Here is a 23,077-nt window from a genome sequence, read left to right as displayed (position 1 = left end):
ATCAAGTATAGCACAAAGACCAGTAATGCAAAGTTGGTATCAGTCCTTTCAAACAACTCCTGTCCTTGAGGATGAACCTGCTTGACATGGGAGAAACGCAGTTGATATGCTGGGCTAGGTCAAGAGCACAGATAAACTAGCCCACAGCAGTTCACCAACAGCCTATGGGAAAAGCTGTCAGTAAGTTAGCATTAACCAACAGTTAGAAGTAGTTTCTCTTCGTCTGACTACCATCTAGGAAAGGTTCCCCGGCATTCAGTCCCTGCGTTATCCATCTCCTCCCAGGCAGAGTCTGTTCTTTCAGACAGAATGATGATCACAACTTAGTAACACCAACTGGAAGACTGAGCGAAGACTGGATTTCAAAAGACATGTAACAGCTTCTTGAAGTATCAAGAAATTACTCTTAGAGGAAGTCTGGAAAAAATTAAGATGGCAGGAATTTTTTTTTTATGCAGGCCTAGAACATCTCATTCACACGTAATGCAAAGATTTGCTTACCTGTTCGTTAGGCTCAAAGCTTATCTCTTCTTTTTCCGTCCTCATAGCTATTAACTTTGTGCTACCGGAAGGGTCTGTCTTACTGTCCAACCGCTCCAGTTTTGGGGGTATGTCTGGTAAACCAATATCTTTAGTATCATCTTTATCTAGCAAGTAGCGAAGTAGTGCATTATTATTCTTCTTAGGACTCGCTGGCTCCTGTTTAACAGTCACCTCCGAACCAGGAGCTGTGCTACTGGATTCCTGGTTCAGTTCTTTGCCTGTGGCCTCTGCTGTGAGCTTAGCCAAATCTACAGGAGAACTACTGTCCTGCAATAGTCTGTGCAAAATTTTATGCTTCTCCTTGAGCGAGGTTCCGTGTGCTGAACCAGACCCAGGCAACCCTCCCGTGGAGTCCTTGCTAACATCTCCCATGGTACTGGACAAAGGCGAAGGCTCCATCTGATCCGATTTGGTGGTCAGCAATTGTAAGAGCTTTGTCTGGCTTTTTCCATCGTGCAGTTTATTCTGTCCATCAGGTCTCTCGCCACTGACAATCGGTGGCATGTTGCTCTCACTGTTATCTTTCTGTTCTCCTGAATGGCAGCTGCTCTCTGCTTGTCCAGTTGTACCTTCTGATTGCTCCCCATACAGTCCAAAGCAGTCTTTAGAGTCCAAGCTTCCCATCTTGCTTAGCTGGGGAGGATTCATATTCACAGGGGAATTTTGTAAATTTCCCATTTTTAGGTCAGGTGAAGCCAACGACGATCCTAGAGAAACGCCGTGGCCCTCGCTGAGGGCCTGAAGTGCGTTCAGGGAACTGTTGGTGTAGTTATGGCTATTTCCTGTGCTGCTGCAGACTCCCACGGGTGAATGCAAGCTTCCTGCAGGGGAGAACTGACTGGGTGGGATGCGAGGACTTCCTGCCACTCCAGGGCTCACACGATGCCTTGGGGAAAGCATAGAGTTTGGCTGCCCTGGGTTCATGCCGGGGCTGCTTTGTGAGGGGCTATTCATTTTTAGTGCATAGTTACTACCCTGAGGAGTGGATGCTTGTATGCTTGACACATGGTTCATTCCCCCTGAACCACCAAACCTGCCTGCTGGCATGCCCATTTGTTCCTTTGGGCCATTTATGGCAAAATTTATATTGCTACTGATGGTCATATCCTGACCTGGGTTCCCACTGCACATGGCCTGATGGGCAGGGCTGCTGGAGCTAATCGGGTTCAATATCTTCCCCATTCCTTGTCCAGTCAAATCCTGATTCATTCCACAGACGTTCTGCTCTCTATGCGGCAAGGGGAAGAAAAACAACCCATTAGCTAAAATGACAGTGGCCAACTTGCAATTACATTACAGAAAAAGAAGCAAAACCCCAAACCTCGCTTTAAAATAACACAACAAACCTACAATTAAAAACAAATTGACAATTTGACAAAAGTGATATGCAACTCCCAACATGGCTGCATGTTAACAGTATGGTTTTTCAGTACCTTATTAACAAATCAGTGGAAGAGAGGAAAAACAAAATTATACTTCATTTAAATGACAGCCATTAGAAATGCAGATAGGTTACAATTTCAGACTCTGTACCTTTAATATATATCTTTTCCCGACAATTCCGCAACTGCTAACTTCTAGAACCGAGAGACATCTCATCTGAAACATATGACCCAAACAAATACATGTTTTACAAGACAGCTGTGGACAGCTGTTTGCTGGAGTTTTGAGTTTCTATGAGTTATCCCTACCACAAGCCCGGAGTGGGCTATTTGCCCACCAAGTTCATAGTGAAAGGAAAGTTGAAAAAGTCGCATTTCTACACTGCCAGAGTATTTCGATACTGCTCCAAAAAAGCACGTGAGCCAAGACAACTACTGGATACTACTTCAGAATGGGAACAGCCTGTTAACAATCCAGTCCTGCATGGGCGTTTAGGAAAAGAGGAGAAGAAAGGAAAAAACCACACGCATAGGAGCTGAAACTCGTATTTTAGAGATGTAGGCTGTAAGACAGAAGAGACACACACACACACACACAGAAAAAGCTTTTGCAAGAGCACCTGGAGATCACTTCTCTTTTCCTCAGTAGGTTTTAATTAGTTTATGGGAGGATGCAATATACTTTTTACTTCTGAGCTAAAACTTAAATCAGAAAAATCAGACATATTCCCAAATGCTAAAAGCTATAAAAGAGACAGAGTCAAGTAGATTAGGAAGGAAAAAATTAGGTTCTGAGAAAAATCAAATCAACTCTGGACTTTCAAAAACAAATACTAATGGAACATTCCTAGTATATATTTTCGATCAGATGAAAACCCTTCCTACTTGCACAGGGTAAGTGCAGATAAACCTTCACATTTTGCTAAAGCATGAGACGTGAAAGAACTGAAACATACAGAGTAGTGAAGCTTGTTACTCTGTACTTGTTACCTTAGGTATAAAGGCAAAGGTGAACAACTTTAACTATAAAAAGAGAGGTGGATTTTTAAAACCTTATTACAAATACAATAGCACCAGTCTTCTGCTAAAAAAAAGCAAGAATATTTGCAAGTACCGTTTTTAACTTAATGGTGCTTTTTTAAATTTAAAATTTAGCACTTCATGACTTATTTTGTTTTCATGTTATCAGTTCTAGGTCAACTGAACGTCTGTCAGCATTAAACAATCTATTTGCTTTGGCAACTTTTCACTTTCCCTGTCTCTCTGCTGAGTGTGGATGTAATAAACCGGTGAGGATTACCTGTGAAGCATATGCAAGGAGATTACAAGCTGAGGTTCACTAGTCGTCTGAGAACGGATGAGCTTGCTCTTCGTTTGGGCAGAAACGATAGTGCCATCAGACAAGGAAAACCGATAAACAGGACTAAATGCTAGTCCCTGCCTCAGCACTGAAAGCAAGCAAAATAACAAGAATTAAATTAATAAGAATCTATAGCACAGGTAGCGTAGATGCTCAACATCTGATGTTCTAAATCCATCAGCACTGATACCACAGACACGCCATTAATTTCCAAAAAAACCCCCAACAAAACAAAAACAGAAGAAAAATTTTGAAAATAAATAGATGGGATGCATATAAAATAAAGGATCCCACATACTGTGAGGCGATCAAAAGAAAACCTATAAGGAGTGACAGCAATAGCAGGACAGATACTATGAAATACAGAATAGTTCAGGAGCGGACCAAGAAGTCCTCGATGTCCATTTCACCTTTCATCAAATACGTGTCTAACTCCTTTTGTTCCTCATACATTTTTTCATCTGTATCATCTACAGCACGATGATTAATATAAATGCCTTTAGTTTCTAGATCATGTGTTTCCATTAGCCTGTGTCTTTTCCTCCTTATTGCCTACTTAAATTATCTTGTAACAGTTACTCTCACTACTTCTTTAATTTAAAAAGTACATAAATCTCTTACATGGGAACAGTTAGAAATAAGAAGAACTGGAACAAGAAATTATTACTTTTTAAAGAACAAATACAAAAATATACAGCTCAAACAAATTACAAATACAATTACCTAAACCAAAATTAGGGCTGTGCTATCCTTCCCCAGTGTTAGATATGACTGCATTTCTGGTTTGAGGTTTACTTCAATGCACATACTCTGCAGCCCTTAAGTTCAGTGTAAATCTGAACTTCAACAATTTCAGTTCTCTAACTCCTATAGACCCCTGTGACATCTCTTTAATTAAAAATGAAATCATGTTATGGAAAAGCAAATCTCCAAACATTTATTCTACTGTTCACTCTTTGCCATCAATGAAACAAGTTTGATAATTTTCAATTCCTAGTCCAAAAGCTATTACATTAGGATTACAGATATGGCAGGAGGGAAATACTTAACTTCAGAATTTTCATATAATTGTTTAGGGAAAAAATAGGAAAGCAGCACTACAAATACTTCTAATTTCCTATTTTTTTCATACATACACATTTTCTGTGGTTTTGGTTCTTTTTCCTTTTTTATTTTAATTAATAGCATCATCTGATCTTCATTTCATTGCTTGTCTTTTAATATTTCCTGTTGTAATGAAATGACACGGTTTTCCGAGTGTGGCTTTATTAAACAGTCTCCTGTACAGAGCTAGCAGATTTTCAGCCTTGCAGGACTAGTTATGATTGCTTTCTTTCCCTGTCTCCCCCACTGTTATATATTGTTCTGCAAGGTTTTAAAGTATTATTTAGGCAGTGAGAAAACAGGAAGCACAATTTAAACAACCAGAAGGGGTTTTTCAGAGTAAAAATGTAAAGAAAAACAAAAACCTACAACTGTGAAACAATACAAAGCAAAATTTCACTGTTAGGTATGTCATTGTTTCAGTTTAACCTTTGGGCACCAGAAGGTCCAAAGCTCTTAACTTTAGCATATACCACATCAGGAAATTCCAGTACTCAATGCCAACAGGATACAAGTGAAATCTCTACTTAAATCATTTTCCAAACTAATTCTTTAAGCAAACAAGAATGTTTCCGTATTCCTCTTGAGGAAATGCTATTTTTCTGACTGTGGCCAATAAAAACTTACCATATATTTTGCACTTCATACTGAGAGTTAATTTGAAAGCTTTGTGTTCTTTATTGTTTATCAAGCTAATGCTGATTTTTTTTCCGCACTGTAACACTGAATTACATGTAGGAGACCATTACTTTCTTTGCTTCTATTCTCAAACCATAATGACTTAAAAAATGCAAGGCGTTCTTCAGTCAAGTGCAAAGATGCTACTGCCCAAGATATGCCTTGTTTTTCTTCTCCATGCTGCAGGGCAGGGGAAGGAAACATTTCAGCCATTATTCCTCTCTAATGCTGGATCCTTTGCAGCAAAGCAATTCCAGAGGTTTTTCCTCCTCCTCTTACCACTCACTCTCTTCGCTTCCACAACAAGTAAAGAGCCCCCTCATTCAGACTAATTTTACAGTTTATACAATGATCCCAAGCCTCTCCTGCAGAATGATACAGTGCAAACTCCAAAACACGTGTATTTTTATCACTTCACAGATAGCTTAGAGAAGACCCACTCAAACCGCGGCACTGGATGGAGGAGCTGCTAATTTGGTTAGGAATCATTTGAAGAGGGCTGAAGTAACAAGTGGCTGGATGCCGTAACAGAAACTCCTAAATCACCCTCGGCACAGACAGGTCCTTACCTGAAACTGCTCTCTAAACCCCTGCTGTAACTTTAATTGCATACTACCTTCTTCAGCTCTGTCTGAAATCACAGCATGAGGCTGTGAACTTTTAGCACTCCTATTGTATATTCCCCAAAAGCTGTTATCTAAAATATCACCCCCACATTCCCAAATGAAACCTGAAGGTTTCATGAAATCAGAACCTATTAAAGAATATTTAACTAATGCCGCATGACTAAAGCTTTTCTTTTTCTTTTTTTCTGTGTATTTGGTGGAATAATTTGAGATTCCAGTTACAATTTTGGTTCCAAGACAGCGTGCCGGTTGTTTAATGACCATGGCAACTATTTGTTACAGGCCAGCTGTAAACCCTGTTCTACAAACATGAACCCAAAGAATGATGCTTTTGCACTGGAAATGTTCCAGTTATTCCCCACTGGTTTTGAAAGAACTTTCCTGTGGGCTATAAAGGGTTATTTGTTTCTAGTAATTTGGATCTGTGTTAGTAGAATTAGCAGTATCAGGGTTTTATGAAAAGAAAAATCCCCGCCCAGTCACTACCACGGAAACCTCATGGGGAACCTTTCACAATGCAGTACTCTCCTACGTCTTACCTACCATAATCTTGACTGAGTAGATGTGCTTGTGGTATATCCTATAACACTTATCAGCTAGATACAGTACAACAATGTAGGTTTCCAGATAGCACAAGTGCTGCGTCTTTGCTAATTCACACTGAGTGTTTCTCACAGGAAAAGTGACAGTAAAAGCCCATTTTTGTAGAGAAAAGGAATACAGGTCACTGAACTGCAATGTGTGAGCTGAGAATCTGAAGAATAATGGGTAGTGAATGCTTTGGTGGGCAACACGCAAGGGTCTTTCTTTCTAAAATAACTGCGACAAGTTGAAGATTCAAAGTACCCTCCAATATGGCACAGTTACAACAAGCAGGCTAAAACAAACAGGGAGAAAGGTGCAAAACCTCTCTAGAGAGAGCCATCAGTGCGTCAGGCAAATCAGCTTGAAAAAGGGACCGTCAGTAGCCCTTGATTGTTCCATGTAAACCTAACAAACACAACCAAGAGATACAAATGACAAACAGTTTAAATATAGAGAGTGCCAAAAATATGAAACCTAACCTTCCTGGTGATGCCTCTTGGCAAAAGATATTTCTCCCTCGTGCTGTGAATGGAACCTCTGAATGCATCTCCTCACCAAATCTTCCCAGCCAGGTTTCATAGCTGCTCGCATGGTACTTGTGTCCAGTGAAGTTATTTTGCCTGATATTAGATAAAACATTTGTTACAGCAATTTCCGCTTTGAGGGAGAAAAAAAAGAAAAAAAAAGAAATGAAAACCTCCTATTTCACAATACCTTGTAGATCCTGGCGAGTAGTAAAGCTCTCTGATGAAGGAAGAAGTGGTCTTTCCTTCATTGGAGCTCTTCTTGCAACACAAATCAAGCAAGACTGCAAATCTTAAAGAAAAATGTTACTTCAGTAATTTGTATAGAAGAGGAAAATTTTGTTTCCACAAAGAATTCAGAAGTATTTTTAAAAAGTTCTTTAAATCTTTTTGGACCAAAAGAATGTATTTTGTACCAACAAAAGGACAGATAGAACTCAGTGATTTTACATCTTCATTATTTCCTACAACATTAAACAACACAGGAGAGGTGGGTTTGTTTTCTTTTTTAGAAGAAAAGTTACCATGGACTCCACCACTGCCCATAATTATTGGCATGTGTTTATGCATATACCTGCAGCAGCTCAACCACTCGGGAGATCGGTAACTAAAAAGGATATACTGCATGCACATTTGTTCAACACTCACCATTTTGTACCTTCCACTAAGGTAGGAAGCCACATTTCTTAAGCATGCCCCCAGTGCTTGCTGTCCCTGAGAAAGCAGCTTCATAATAAGCCATTTTTACTTATCTGAATACTTAAAATACAAACTGAGGAAATTTACCTGCTGAAGTAGTAAATGGTAAAGGAAATGGTGAACCACAATTGTCTTCAAATTCTAAGAACTCAAAAAATTGAAACTTTCCTCCCAGTCAGCTACATTCTTCTTACAATTGCAGTGATATAAAACTAGGAAATCTCTTTAACGTAAACAGAGTTACTCTCAATTTCAATTATAATGGTTTAACAAATAGGTGCACGCGAGTGTATACACTCATAATCCAAGATGCAAGTACACTTCTACAGTTAAATGAAAAAGAAAAAAAACTTACAATTTTTCCATTTTTCAGGATTCAGAAGCCACTTTATCAACTTTACCTCACTTTATCAACTGCACCGAAACTGCTGTCCCGCAACAGCATGGAAAGAGAAAATACTAACACAAATTGAAAGCAGTAATTACCTTCACCGTCCTCCTTGAAGGAATTTGGTTGAGAAACTGCAAAGCACTGCATAGTTTCGTATTTCTGATGTGCTTCCTGGTTATCATGGCCTTCTTCAGAATCAGCGAGAGGTTTCACCAGCATCCGACAATTAAAGGTATGGCTATTACGCCTAGGAGTGTCACCAGACCAAGATCCCCCGTTCACTGAGCAAAGCAAAGATCATATAGTGAGATAAATCTGGTAGCAGTCATTTCTGCTGCTTATCCACAGGAAATTAATCAAGGTGCTTTGCAAACTGGTCGGGAAACAAGCTTGTTTAACAACAACAATCTATTTTTAATATTAGAGCCTAAACCAGCACATAACAAGGTAATTTATAAAATTCTCATGTTTTAAGAGCACTGCTAATTTCTTCAGCTATCATGTTTTTTTCAAGTGACTCATAATGACATAGTAGAAAAGCAGAATCAAAGTCTAAATATTGGTGCGTGTAAAAGTTATAGAGCACAATGAAAAGCCTACTGGGTAGATCAAGTTAATTTATATGCCTGGAAGAAATAAGGCAGTATGTAGGATCTCTCCATTGAATTTAAAAGTGATTAATACAAAAGAGATGGCAGCATTGTATAAAAATCTGTGTCCAGATTAGAAACAGAAAGAAAAGAAACTAATAGGTATTTATAAAAACAGGAAGCAATGCAATGGGGAATATATTGAAACACTGTAGTCTCAGCTACAACAGGAAAGACTGAAGGGATGAGGATGACCTGAATGCAGTGATGGATAAAAGTAAAGCCTAACACAGTACTTAAGATAAGTAAAAACGGAAACAAAATCCTGAGATGCACAAATATAGGTACTGGACATCAGTCAGCGCAAATTAATGTAACACCACGTAAGGAAATAGCAGGATCTTATTTAAAATACTCTTCACTTGCCCTCTTCAGTCATAAAATGCAAAAAAAGCAGTAATTTATGGGGTTTATCCATTAAAAGTGTTACATTTTCAATTCTTCAGGGGTTTATAAAGTCATAAAATGCTAAAGTGAATTGCATAATAGTTTTTAAACTGCTGTGAGTAAACGAGGTGCCTAGTACTGACTTTCTTTTCACCTCCTCCAAAAACCAATGACATTAAAACCAATATTAATATAAATGCAAAAAATGGCTGCAACTAACAAAAACAGTTTCTGAAAGATAAGGGTAAACATTGGTGAGACTAAAACCACTGAAATAAATATTCTAGCATAAGGAGTTTTCTGATTTTTCTTTTATATTCCCCCTTTCTTGGGCCATTCTTAGAATAACCAGCCTAGACAGGGAACTAACAGAGAGTTCATATAGCTAATGCTGTCTTTTAGTGATTCGCTCTGGAGATCCATTAAAAATATTAGTTAACATGAGTAACTAAGAGTAATTTTAACAAAGGAGAATCTGAAAAGAGTGGAGGATGCTTTTGAGAATAATATTAATCATTCATACAGCCTATATATGCATTAAAATAGAGTGTATATGATGAAACTGTAAGTAGTGGAAGGACATTAACTTAAGTTATTGAAACGCTGATTTATGAAACCGAAGTTAAATAAGTAATGGTATGATACAAGGAAAAGGTATATACCTAAAGATTTTGGCAGCAGGATTTTGACAAATTCATTGTGGTCTCCTACATGCAGGATGCTATATATGCTTGTGTTCATCAGCTCTTCTTGATTGTACCTCAGGTACTGTGTCACGTTCTCAGAAACAAACACAACGTTACCTTCTGGGTTCACTACAAAGAAGAACCCATCCAGGGCCTAAAGGGGAAAAAAAAAGCAGAGAGAGAAAGAGAAACAGAGAGAAACACAATACTGTTAATCAGATTAACAACAAGATATCCAGAAAATAAGTAATTCCTTCAGAAGACATAGCTGAATCTTTCTGTATCTATCCCAATTCTTATATTCTTGTCTGTAATAGTAAAGGACACATTTCAGATTGAGCATCTAATCTTTCTTACATCAAACCAGTGTAAAAGCACACAAAGGTGCACCCCTTGCAAAATAACGAAACCCACACATGGAAACAAACGACCACCACCCCACCCCAAACAAACAAACAAAATGGAAGAGGTTGCTACCTATCTGCCTGCCTATGAAGTTGGAAACCTGGATCAGAAGTTGGTTCTGCTAAATCTAGAGCCTGTTCACTCCTCTATGCAGCACAGGGAGACTGATCCCAGGAAAACATTGTAAGATGTGCTGACATAAGGCAAGGAAAACACTGACAGAAAGAAAGAGAAAGGCTTTGTCCATGTCTCCAGCAATGCAACTTCATAGAAATGAGGCCCCATGCAGCCAGGAACACAAGGGGTTAAAAGCAGAGACCGGGAAGGGGAACTGAGAGCAGGCAGTGAGCATCGAGGATGGTGCAGCTTTAGTCCCTACTCGCAGGACTGCTTTCATTTTTTTATTTGACACCCGTTTAATTCAGTCCACACATGATCCAGGGAACAGGAACCAGACTTTCACCTCTTCAACTTAGTTCCATGGTATTTCAAAGGACTTAAAAGTTTCTGCAAGGAAATTTCTAAATTAGTAATTTCTGTTGATTGGTTTCCCCCTTATCTCTTGTGATGGTGTCAACCTAGCTGAAGCATTCTTTCCAAGATACCTGCTGTATGCTACCTGAAGCCTAAGCCAAATACTACATCACTTCTACCTGATGAGGATGAAGTAAAAATTTGAATACCAGTAAGAACGTCTCATGCAAACTTTCTTTTCCTTAAGATGCAAGCATGATTGTGGATGGTAGAAATATTTCAGAATACATCCCTCTAACTTTATGTCATACGAGCAGATAAAGGGGGATACATTTAAACTTAAAGTACCAAAGCTTTTGGTCTTAGCATTCAATTAACAACTAACCCATACAGACTTCTGCAGCTTTGCCTGATTTATTCACCTTTCTAAGGATTGGTGGGAAATCACTAGAACAGTTGTTAGTTATTGCATCTCCAGGGAGAGAAAAAAGTCAGAAAAATAGGCAACCCATGATTCATTATGGGTTAATCAAAAGCGAGTGATCCATGCTAAACCTGAACTCAGCTCACTGCAAAACAGTCTAACAAGGAGGAGCTGCCATAGCAAGTGTATACAGGCATGCGGCATTTTTGATATGACCAAACTTGTATACTGTACAACTTGCGTGTTGGTCTTAGCAGGCAGTTCTCAAGTACACAGGCTACAGATACATATTAAAAATATTGTACACTACTGAGCAGTTAGCAAATCCAGACAGTACAGAAGGCTAAGGAGGGATCTTATTTCTGTCTTCAGCCACCTAGCAGAAGGCTAAAGAGAAGACAGAGCCAGGCTCTACTCAGAGGTTCACAAGGGAAGGACGAGATACAACAGACACAGGTTTGCGACACAGGAAACTTCATGGAGATACAAGAAAAAAAAAATTCACCATGAAGGTGGCCAGATACGGGAAGAGGCTGCCCAAAGAGGCTGTGAAATCTCCTTCCCCAGAGGTATTCAAACCTCGGCTGGACTCGGACCTGAGCCACCTGCTTTAGTTGGACCTGCTCGCAGTGGGAGGTAGGACTACGCAAGCTCCAGAGGTCCTTCCCAAACTAAGTTAGTTAATGATTCAGCTAAAGGGGAGGGATAGTGAAAGCACAACGCACAAGCAGAGTGGCTGAGCTAATGGCTGCCAAATACTTTGTTTGTTGTATTTTTAAATTACAAAATAATAAAACCCACAAATAAATGTACAAGTATATACTTCTCCTGACTGCCTCTAAATTAAGATAAACTAGGTCTTTTTTTCTCCTGTTAATTGTCACAAATTCTAATCTCTGCCTGTTTTTTATCATTGCTGCCTTTTTGTTTCTGACCATTCTTGGTTCCTCCTGTTAATTCACTTTCTTTGGAGAGCTCCCTCCCTTCCGTGTGCTTTGGTAACATTCATGACATTTTCCTGCTGGCTAGTATTTAGTTTAACTAACAATGATTTACAAGATTTAATTAATTGAGGCTCCAATACAATTTTCTATCAGCATCTCTTCTATGGATTAGTGTCTTAGACTGCATTTCATCACTGCTGGAAGCCAATGTAAGCATGACCTCTTTGGTTTAGTCCTCTCTACACCATGACAGCTCGCTGTACCGTCTGAGGATATGAAGAGCTGGACCAGAGAACTGACTTGGCTGAAACTTAATGCAAGAAAAAAAAAATAGATGCTAGCCACATCAGTCCCCTGAACTGGCCCACCATGAAACCACACGATGTTTAGAGCTGGCAGAAGGGTGTGGGTTTGGCTGAACCATTCTGCTTGGCAGCGGTCCACGCTTACATCAATTCAAAGGGATTGCAAAACCAAAGCCATAGCAGATGTTTATCAGAGCCCCAAGGAGAAAACTTTGAAAGGCAGAGATGGCAAGCAAGAGATTATGAGAGTTACTGGCATCCCACAATAATCTGTTTTCCCTACTATTTTCCTGCTACAGCAGCTTCTTCGGCAAGGAGGTGCTCTGTGCTGTTTCCTCACAGCTGCTTCTTGCGTTGACCACAGAAGTGGTCATCTGAGCCTAGAGTAACACAGGGCCTTATATGCCAGTCTCCCATTTCTTTCTGTTCTATTAATAAAATAATCTTGTAGGTAAGCAGCAGCAGGCTTTTGAGCAAGTTAATGCACCAAGCCACTTAAATCTTTTAGAAGATTCCACTTTTGCAACAATTTCTTAATTCTGTCCCCAGATGCATGCAACCACAATAAACAACTTTTCTTCAGAGCTATTGGTACAATAGGGGAACAAATAATGGACAACGTGCTGGAAGAGAAAACAAGAGAACAAATACTATTTTAGATGATATACTGGAACAGGAAAATACATTTGTGTTCTTTGAGCTGTTGTCAGCTCTCTCTTGACTATTTTTTCACCCTCTCTTCCTATCTACTTTCTGCTTTAACTAAGAAATATGTTAAAATATTCCTCAGAGGCAGCTGCATGATGAATTTTACTCACTCTCTTCAGCTGGAAACACTCACTATTTTGAGGATTCTTCAGTTTTAGTCTTTAATAAAACCAGACAATTACATTTCTAAACCAAATCAACTAATAAACTGTTCATCAGCATTGCCATTTTTATTATTATTTGGCAATGGAAAAGGGTAGGTTTTTGAAGGGGTTCTGTAAAGATTAAATAACTCAATTGCATTTCCTGAAGGAGATAAAGACACAAAGAAAGTATCTGTAGTCTTTTCACAGTAAACGTATAACAACCTTCAGTCCTTTTAAGTTTCTTGGTGCAAAAGGACCACGGTTTATTAATTTAGTTCCACGGTCTTTCATTGTTAATATGCAAGGGTTTTACTGCGAAGGAAAACGGAATAAATTAAATGGAATAACGGAACAGACGGGTGATTTTATGTCGTGTTTGCTGCAATAGCCAATCATGCAAGATAAGCCAGGAAAAAAAAAATCTTATCCTTATTTTCCCTGTCCTTACAATTAATAAATTCTAGCATAGCAATGTAAGAGATGGATGTTTGATAGCAAAACCAACAACATTCAATTCAGTGAGCATGTATAATAAATATTAAATTAGATCAATTTATTTGTTACCCCGCTTTTCAAAGAAGAATGTTTTCACTACAACCTGTCTAATCTTCCTTATGTTTAGTACTGTGATTTTGGAGCCTTTATTTCGCACGTAGTACAGAAAACTATGTTTTCATCTAACAAAACGAAAAATAATGCAAATACTTAAAACTTATAACATGCATCTTGGTCCTGCAACATTCAGAAATCACAGAATAATTACGCTTCTGCCAAAGTTGGTTCCTTTAGCTTGATTCAGAGTTTGTGTTTTGTTTTATCTAAAGTAACATTTATTCATCTGTACAGATAAAGCCCACAGTCAAAACAGGAATAAACAGTTTGCAAGTGAGCTTAAGCAGATAAAGCAGTAGTGCCAAAGGACAGTAGCATATGACATTAGGATCCCAGACAACATACCTAGCCAACATTACTATTAATACATTAAGAAGCTAGGTTTTAACCATGCGGCCTCGTGGGATATCAAAATAACAGCTAAAATCAGACAGAAATCTTAACTTAAACTGAAATACATGGCTTGGAAAGCTCTCCTAGATTATTTTCATATTCTAGAGGGAACAGTCATGCTCTAGGTGCTGAAATGATAAACCATTAAAACAGTATAGCAATGACATGCAATTTTAAAGGAAGTATTATTCATGTGTATACTACTGTATATGTAAGTCAATGTTTAGGTACAACAGGTCTTCCAAATCTGTCGTGGTTTACAACAGATAAACGTGCACATGCATACACCCAAGACTTGCTACCAACTGAAGCCCCTCAAGTTGTCTGCGTTACAAAGCAGCTGAATTATCTTTCTCTGCCTCTCCCCACCCCAAGTTAAAGAGAGTTTCATTACTGAATCCAACAGAAATATGCTGCCTGCTCTGAAATGACATAACCCTAAATAGCCAGGATGGTTTGTCTCTCTTGACCATTCTTTTACTGTGACCTCTGACTGCACTTTTTCTTTTCATTACACTGCTCTTCATCCTAGGGGGAGCAGAACTGGCTTAAATAAAGGAATTTTGTGCTCTTCACCTCAAGCATCATTGGTCCAAGTGCATCCTTGTCGATGACACTCTGACCCGTAGATGATACATCTGCTTTTTGCACTTCATCTTCATTAGCTGCTGCTGCTTTTTCTGCAATAAAGAAAACTATGTATTAAATGACAGAGCAGTGCTCTTTAAGTGATACAGTAAGAGCCCACAGAGTATTAAGACCAGCTATGAAACGGTTACAGTGCAACAACACTGAAAATGAGATTAAGTCGTCTCCCACAATGATTCAACAAAAGCATAACTAGTGTATTTGCTTCTCAGTTTTGAAGCTTTGTGACACAAATGAAATAATGCCTGCTGTTCCTCTGCTAGACATTTTACTAAACTACAAAACATAACACTGGGCAAAGACAAGGAAGGACTCCTCATGAAGGTGCAATGAGCAAAAGCCAGGATCAAGGTGTATTAAAAGACTGATCTCAAAGAGCATGCAAAGCTCACAGCGGCACAACTTTTCCATGATCGCTATATTTAGAAGGAAAAACACAAGTCCACAATCTACTGTTTCAGTACTGAGAAACAGCAGTCTCATTTCTGTTCCCATGCCTCCACCCACATTTTTGCTATCACATAATTTTCATACTGCCTTATTTACCAATATATTATTAAAACTACATACAATTTCAAGTGCTGTATTTGAAAATTACAGGCAAGAAAATAATGATTTAAGGTTTTTGGAGCATAATGACACATATTACAATATGTTATATACAGTATCACAGATCATACCCAACTCCAAACGTAAGGGATATTCATACACACTGGAACTTTCAAATCAAGAGTGTTTATAATTCCTATCAAGTAAGGGACTGTATTAATTTTTCTACTCCAAGAATTATATTGGTGTTTAAGGGAGAAGTAATAAAAGTAATAAAAACACTATACAAAATACATATTCTACATTATAAGTTAATGAGACAAGTAATTTTGTGTTGCTAGTTCTATACTTGAGACATTCTTTTATTATTTTCCAAGCAATTATGTAAAAGCTAGGGCTACACTGCAATCTAGAATATTAAAAATCATTATTTTTATTTTTAATATTATGCAATAGATCATTTTAATAAACATGAAAGCACACTGAAATTATGATAACAAGAATTTATGCCTTCTACAACAATGAACCAGAAGAAGATTCATTGTAGGAATTACTGAAAGTACCATGTGCGGATGGAGCAAAGAGCCTTTGGAAAATCCCCCTTAGTGAAAATTAAAGCATCAGTCATACAAATGAAAGGGTATCCAAATGAACAGTATTTTCCACTATCTGTAGATCTGCAATACTGCAGCCAAAGTTCCTCTGAACTCTTTCCTTGGCAGAGGTTATAAGGTCAGTGCGAATATACGCTACTTAAGACATACAGTAAAGGAACTACTTCTGAGAATCTCTGGGTGTTCTCTGATCAGCGCTCACCCACTGGCAATAAGGCTTTGGTCACTCGGGCTGCCTCATCCTAGATTTCTATGGTTTCTTGCTTTCATGAAAAGAGTCACGAAAATCTAAGCTGTCTTCTTAGGGTGTGTTCATACACAATATAACAACACTGTGAATAATGATGAAACAAAATTGTTCTGAAGATGGACTCTTGCAACTAATGGAATAATTTTAAATCATTTTGATTAGCATAATCTGATAGAAATAAATCAGCTAGAAATAACGATTAAGCCTTCCTCTGCCACTTAAACTCACCAGGATACAAAATTAGTATTTCTGGTTTGGGCTGAGGACTGCAGTGGTATTGTCTTTTTTTTTTTTCCCTTTTCTTTCATCTTCTTTTGGCAAGAAGCAGAGATTAGGTGTAACAGAAAAAAATTGAACAATCCTTCCCATACTACAATATAGCAGAGTTGGCACCATATGATGACACAATACTGAAAACATGTTCTAAAAATTGTGAAAGAATTCTAAAAGAGTCTAAAAATAGGGTTGAGCTTTTAATAAAGTCGGCGATGATATTTGTTTCCCATCTGTTCCTGTTAGCATAAAGTGATCCCTGGTTTCACACTGCAGAATATTATAATAGATACGGATACCAGCTTCCTGCTTTCATCCCCTCACTGCTACAGCCGTTGATACCATCTTGAGTATTGGAGAACAGGGGATTATACTCTATGCACTAGAAATGGAGGGGCTGCAGATATGGTACAGCAACAGCGTACAAGCACATTCACTACACAGTATTTCCTGGTTTCACCAATTTACAAAGGCTACTTTTACAGATTATTTTTCACATAATACAAAATATTTGCTGAACATTTTTTTCACTCTTACAAGCAAGGAGTTCATACAAACCACCAATAACATATCTATAAACCCAACTGTTCTCTTCTACGCACACAGGCGAGGTTTTATACAAAGAAAAAGGAGAAAGTTTATGTTGCTGTAATGGTAATCGACACAGAAGCTGCGATACCATGTCAGACCAAGGATCTCTCAAGCCTCACATCCAGTCTCTGAAAGTGGCTGCTTTCCCCTCTGTGTGTGAAAATGCTATTTAGACGTAAACATTGCCTACCTGCCTCTCCCAGTGATGGTGACAACACACTACACTACTCATGGTGCTTGGTTAGGCATTCCGAAAAGCATTATAAATCACTAGTGCTCCCAAATGATGGACTTCATAATTGGATCTGTAACTTAATTGTGGAAGAAGTTAAGTGGCTGGAGAGCTTAGAAGAGGCTACACATTCAGGCCACAGGTCCCTATACATTTATTTAAGCAGCACTGCATAGGAAACCATGGCCTTAGACAGCCTTTGAGTAGGACCAGCAGTAACTTAAGTTGATGTTATAAACTGCAGCTACCGATAATGTTAAGCTGCGCAGTAAATTATCCATTTTTGACTGAAATACAAAGCCCCTCGTGAAGACTCTATCAGCACACACAGGAAAAGTAAGTGCAAACCCTGTCAGCAGTGTCGTCCTGACAGACAGGCGTGGGGAACGTCTTGAAATGCAAATCTTTTCTTCAGCGATACAGCACGTGGGGCTAATTGAGAACAAAAATTTGTTGCAGGAAGGTTGGAAAAAAACAACTGATACATGAATTTCTAGTGCCGACAACATTCATGCATTTATCACGAGTCGGTATTTTTTGTTTTTCTTAACAGTTTCAGCTTCTGGCGTTAAGTAGTTGTGTAAAAATGTAAAGTTTACTTTTCCTTTTTTTTACTTCTGCCTTTTTTAGGTTCACTGGGGACCCTACAAACAAATCAAAAGCACAGTGAGTTTATTATTTCTACACTTGATTAATGATTTTTCAATGTTAGGGGTTAGGAAAATAGCAGCAGAGGCCGAACCTTGCAAAGTCTCTCAGAAGCCTTTTTTCCAGACCCATGGGAATTGCTGGTATTACCCTGTGACTAACCACAGCCGCTAGATTTTTCCACTGCGGCCACTAACACGGAGAGCGGGAGCCGGTTCCCTGATTTCGCACCTTCCAGCGATGCTGCCTCCTAGAACAGCGATGTCCCTGTTCAAACGTAAAATGCTGGGAAAGCGTTACCAGGCATGCTACTGGCCTTTAGTACCTCCAGAGCAGAGGTTTAGTGCGTTAAGAGAAATACAGCCTTGTGCCGGTGAATGAAACGAGCAGGGTGGAAAGGGACTTCTCAAGGCTTCACCTCCACGCAGGGAATTCTCCGCTGGAGAGGGAGCATTAAATTAGAAACCGGTCCCATCCTTACGAATATGGCTACCGGGATCAAGCACATTTTATCTAAATTACAGCAGAATAAACTCCATGCACATGAAATAATTATTAGCTCCTCTCAATTAAAAGTTTAGCTAGAGAGGGAAAAAAATTTAAATAAAATACAAGTACTCCTGAGAGAGATACTACAAAGAACATATACATCCAATTATGTAGCATTTTAGTGAGGTGTGTAATTTAGACTTTAAACTGTGGATATGTTTACAATTGTATACGTAGTAATACAATAAAATACATATTAGTATTTTCAATTGGGCATCTTCCTAGTGACCATAAACTGTATTTACTTTTCTATGTTAATATACAGAAGAAAGAAGGAAAAAAAAGCCCTCACAAATATTTTCTGACAAATTTATCGGTGGGAAAGCCTAAAGCTTTATTTGAAGCTCATTCCAGATTCTGAAAGCAAACCTTTGTGAAATCACATTAGTTTTAACAGAAATTCCTAAGTCAGAGAAAGAGAAGCCAAAAGCAATAGTTCGAAGTCTCCTGCTATGTTTTAACTTAGGAAGCCTTCCTGGTTTTCCATCCTCCCAACTCAAGCTATATCGGTTCTCTCTGGATTTCTGACAGCAGACTCAGAAGTGCTACTGATGGGCATCGCCTTCTCTTGGTTGTGTTTCAAACCCTCCCCTCCTACAGGTGGGCAGGTAGGACCAGCTGAACCACCCAAAAAGCTCTCTTTGTCTGTATTCAAGCTCTATTCCAACTTCCTTAATGAAACCAGCTACAGAAATAGTTCCCCCTCGATGCTCTCTGCAAAAAAACAAATGCATTTTCAAAGTAAAGAACAGAAGGTAGCCTCTGTAGGGATTGCAAAAAGATGAAGCACAACCTGAAAGAGAAAATCTGCATCAATACACGTTTAGTTTATTTTTCATAGGAGGAACACTTAAGGTTCTTCATAGAACAAGAGGAGCAAAAAAGAGACACTGGCGAAACGCCGGACAGGGCAGCACCCATGCTCTACAAACTGCTGAAGAAAAAGGTCAAGAGAAAAAAACCTGTAACAGGCAGAATCAATTTTATTATCCAATACTGTTTAAAACAGGTTTCTCAGGTGCCCCATGTAATTCCTGTTCTTCATAATTTTCTGGAATTGCTATTGAAATGTCACACCCATCTCAAATCATACACACTTATTTATATAATAATAGGTAAAAAACATAAGCAGAGAGATTTATTATAAGGGATACTAGCCAGCTCAACTCTGCACATTAGAAAAATCACATGAATCAAGAAAGATCCTTATAACAGTAACAGCAACATCACTTGAAAGTGATTGTAAATGCTATATAATGTTTAAACATGCAATTAAATTTTACACTACAACTGTCTTGAAAACAACTTATCTTCTCCATTTTTTGTATGCATTAGCTAACTACTTTTGTCTTGCCTCATTCATATTTGTAAGTTTACCCTGTGTGGTCCTTCTGATCTCTCCTGAATTGCTGTGCAAAAATAAAATCCAAACATACAATCAAGGAAACAGTAAAAGTATATAACTAGCCAAAGATAAGGGTAGATATAGTATTAAAAACTAATGTTAACATATAATAGAAAGTATACTTAGCAAACTGTTAAATTTTAGTTGAAATTACAGCTTTAAGTATTAGATTTAATAACATTTGAAATACTAGATTTAATAACATCTGCGTATGACCACTGCTAAATAATTATATTGACTGTGGTCATGGACAGGAGGTTTTTAATATGAATAGGGCTACACAAAAAGTACCTTCAAATGTATCAACTTGAATAAAAAGCAGAAAAAACAACAAAAAAAGAAAGCTTGTATTTGGTAACGTGAGTAGTTTTGGATCACTACACATGATGAAGCAAAGCAGTGAAGAACGTGTAAGTTATTTTGATGCTTGGTTAACCACAGGGAAAGCAGCTCTGCCTTGTAGCTTAGTAATTCAAAGCACTATGATCCATGGCTCACATGGAACTTGATACCCACATGCACGTTTCTTACCCAGTTCCTATTGCCTCGACACAAGTTCTTTTTTCTCCCTGAAAGCAAGTAATTTTTCAAAAGACCGGTGCCTAAGAAACAGCAACTATTTCAGCAATCAATTTTAAGACCAGCTTATCCCATCCCTGTGAATAAAGTTAGCTACTATTTTAGGGAAGTGATTATGTACTGAGGTTGCTCTTTCATCATACAGCATACATCTGTCCAGAGCAAAGAAGTTATTAGACTCTTGAATACATTTTCCCCCCCAGAAACTATAGATCAAGTCTTACAGGAAAAACTATGCAACATCTCAGGAAGGTTTTAGGAGGTAAAACAAGGGAGAATTATGCATCTGCACCAAACTAAAATTAGAAAATCTGCCATATGGCTCTGTGAAGCCAGCAGCATGTTCTTATTCATTAGGAAGCATTCTGCTAACATAAAAACACAAGGCCTTCCTGTGCTCTCCAAATGTGTTTATCTTTTCAACATTAATGCACGATATATCATCAGGCTGCTGAAATCTCCTGCAGTGCATATTAAAAAAGCACAGCTGCACTTTTTCTCAGCACGTTTATTCACTGTGAGCAATCTAAGAGCTCAGCTTTGCCCACCTCCCCGACACACAGCCCTTTTGTTAGCACGGCTTGGCTCCCCTTCAGTTGGAAAGGGCCGCGTGCCCACCTGCCTGCTCGCCCGCCCAGCCCAGCCCAGCCCAGGCCAGGCCAGCCCAGGCCAGCAGCGCCCCACACCTCCCCATGCCCCGCTCCGCTCATCACACCCACGTGGTTTAGCTTCATATTTACTACTGCTGGTGGAAGCACGCTTAAATGGTAAATGACCCCAGGGCTTAAGCTAGAAGCCCTCGGAAAGCTGTAAGTTCAATTACACGCTCAGGAGTAATAGCACTTACAACACCGCGATTTCTTCTTCACAGTGTTTTCAACTTCTCATTGGCTCAGCTGCTCTCCCATCCCACACACACCTGCCCCACCTTCCCACTGTAAAGAAGCATCACTAAGACACTAGCTCTACGAAAAGCTGTGCATTCTCACAAAACCACCAAATATAGGTAAACTTTCATGGAGCTTTTCAAGCTTTGAGTGATGTCTGCTCTTAGAAAATTCAGTAACAGTAGCCAGTGTATAAAATTTTCATGGACACTGAAAGTAAAACAAGCACTGAAAAACCACGATGGATAGCAACAAACGTAAGTAATAATACATAAAATTAATACTACTTTCATTTCTCTTAATGATTTTGACATTTCTCCATCATTCTTTTTTTGTACAAGTCAGCTTTTTTGTCACCCAGTACAACTTCTGTAAGATGTACTGCCTGAGAAATAATTGCCCCCAGCTCAGTTAAACTGGAACAAGGACAAAAACAATGAAATTCAACTCACCAAGAATAATATTTAACTGCTGGACAGAAAGAAGCCTAGTATCTCTGTATGTATTTTTTTGCTAAATACTTTAATACGCATTTTACTACCTTTTCCTTGGTTTCTTCTCTTCCCCATTCTCATTTTGCCTGTCTTTTCTGTCATCGCATCTACCATCCCTTTTTTCTCTCATTATTACAAAACTCGGTGGTCTACTTCTTGGAAGTGAGGAAGAGGACAGGCGGCAGCGGTGGAAGTGCCCCCTCCTTCCTCCCCTTGCCCCAGGAGCTGATCAGCTCCAAGCCCCACGAGCTAGGGTATCGCAGTGCCTCGCTCCCGGCACACGACTCCATCCAGAGCACTGAGGCTGTCTCACCCTCTATAAATACACTTAAACAGCTTCTCTAAAGACTGCTAACTCTTAGATTTAACAGCGGCAACTAAAAGTGATGTTATTTACAGAAATAGCATTATTTGCAGAAATATGTACCTACTATTCCCAGATTTACCTACGTAATGCAGTGGCAGAGATTATTCACACCTGAGATGACCTCAGAAGGTCACTAGTTTCTGGCAAGTTAAGGACTGGGGACTGAAGCAAAACCCAGAATAACAACCCACTTGCTGCTGCTTAACTGAAGAATAAAGCGTCCTATCTGGGACCCCAAATCCTCAATGGCTTGATCCATCCCCAGCACGCAATAAAAATAAAAAACAACACAGAAAGTAAAAGAATTTACCTGCTGAGATTATTTCTAGTATTTTTATTTATCAGTAAAGACACGGAAGGACAACTGTCATCCTACCATTTAACTGAAATCTAAACTAGGATTAAAAGCAACCCTGGATCCAGAAACTATTGCTCACCCCATGCCTCATTTTAAACTGTGAGGATACGTCAAACTACCACATTGTGAGTGGAAAGTTGTTTTTCATGAAGATCTCTTGAATGTGGAATTAAGCTTCCACCACAACCTTCACCTGTTGATCCCCTGGACATGCTGCAACATCGACCTTTTCCACTAAGTTTTCAAAAAGAGTGGAAAGGAATATAACTGGGTGTAGTTTTACTCCTGCAGAATTTTTAGACAGGTCTTAGCTTATTAAAATATTTGAGTATGTTCAACATACGCTTTTATATAAAATGAAAGGGTGTGCTTAACTTGCAAACTGATAAATCAAATGCGTGTGTATATATTCCTATGTTTCTAAGCTCTATTCTTTCTCTTGCCTCCAAAAAGACCACAAACACTGTCTTTCCACTGTATACTGACTGGCTAGAGAAAGAGCATGAATAAATTAATCATCAAAGGTGCTGCCTGCCCAGGAGACTTCTCTGTCAAAAGGACAAAATCCAGGATGGTGCTGAGAATTTATAATTGTCACTGGTTTAAA

General features: G+C 38.8%; 1 protein-coding gene across 1 annotated transcript in view; it reads right to left on the bottom strand.

The window, feature by feature from the left end:
* The window catches only part of NCOA2 (nuclear receptor coactivator 2), a 189,482-nt gene that overhangs the window by 40,977 nt on the left and 125,428 nt on the right, over window positions 1-23,077 (bottom strand). The window contains 7 exon segments of the mRNA XM_009335040.1: window positions 502-1,771; window positions 3,226-3,373; window positions 6,758-6,898; window positions 6,993-7,094; window positions 7,988-8,173; window positions 9,592-9,769; window positions 14,603-14,706. Coding sequence (XP_009333315.1) covers window positions 502-1,771; window positions 3,226-3,373; window positions 6,758-6,898; window positions 6,993-7,094; window positions 7,988-8,173; window positions 9,592-9,769; window positions 14,603-14,706 — 2,129 coding nt within the window.

The sequence above is a fragment of the Pygoscelis adeliae genome, unplaced genomic scaffold (genome assembly GCF_000699105.1).
Source record: "Pygoscelis adeliae isolate BGI_AS28 unplaced genomic scaffold, ASM69910v1 Scaffold101, whole genome shotgun sequence".
In the NCBI taxonomy this organism is placed as follows: domain Eukaryota; kingdom Metazoa; phylum Chordata; class Aves; order Sphenisciformes; family Spheniscidae; genus Pygoscelis; species Pygoscelis adeliae.
This window is presented reverse-complemented; position numbering and strand designations above follow the sequence as displayed.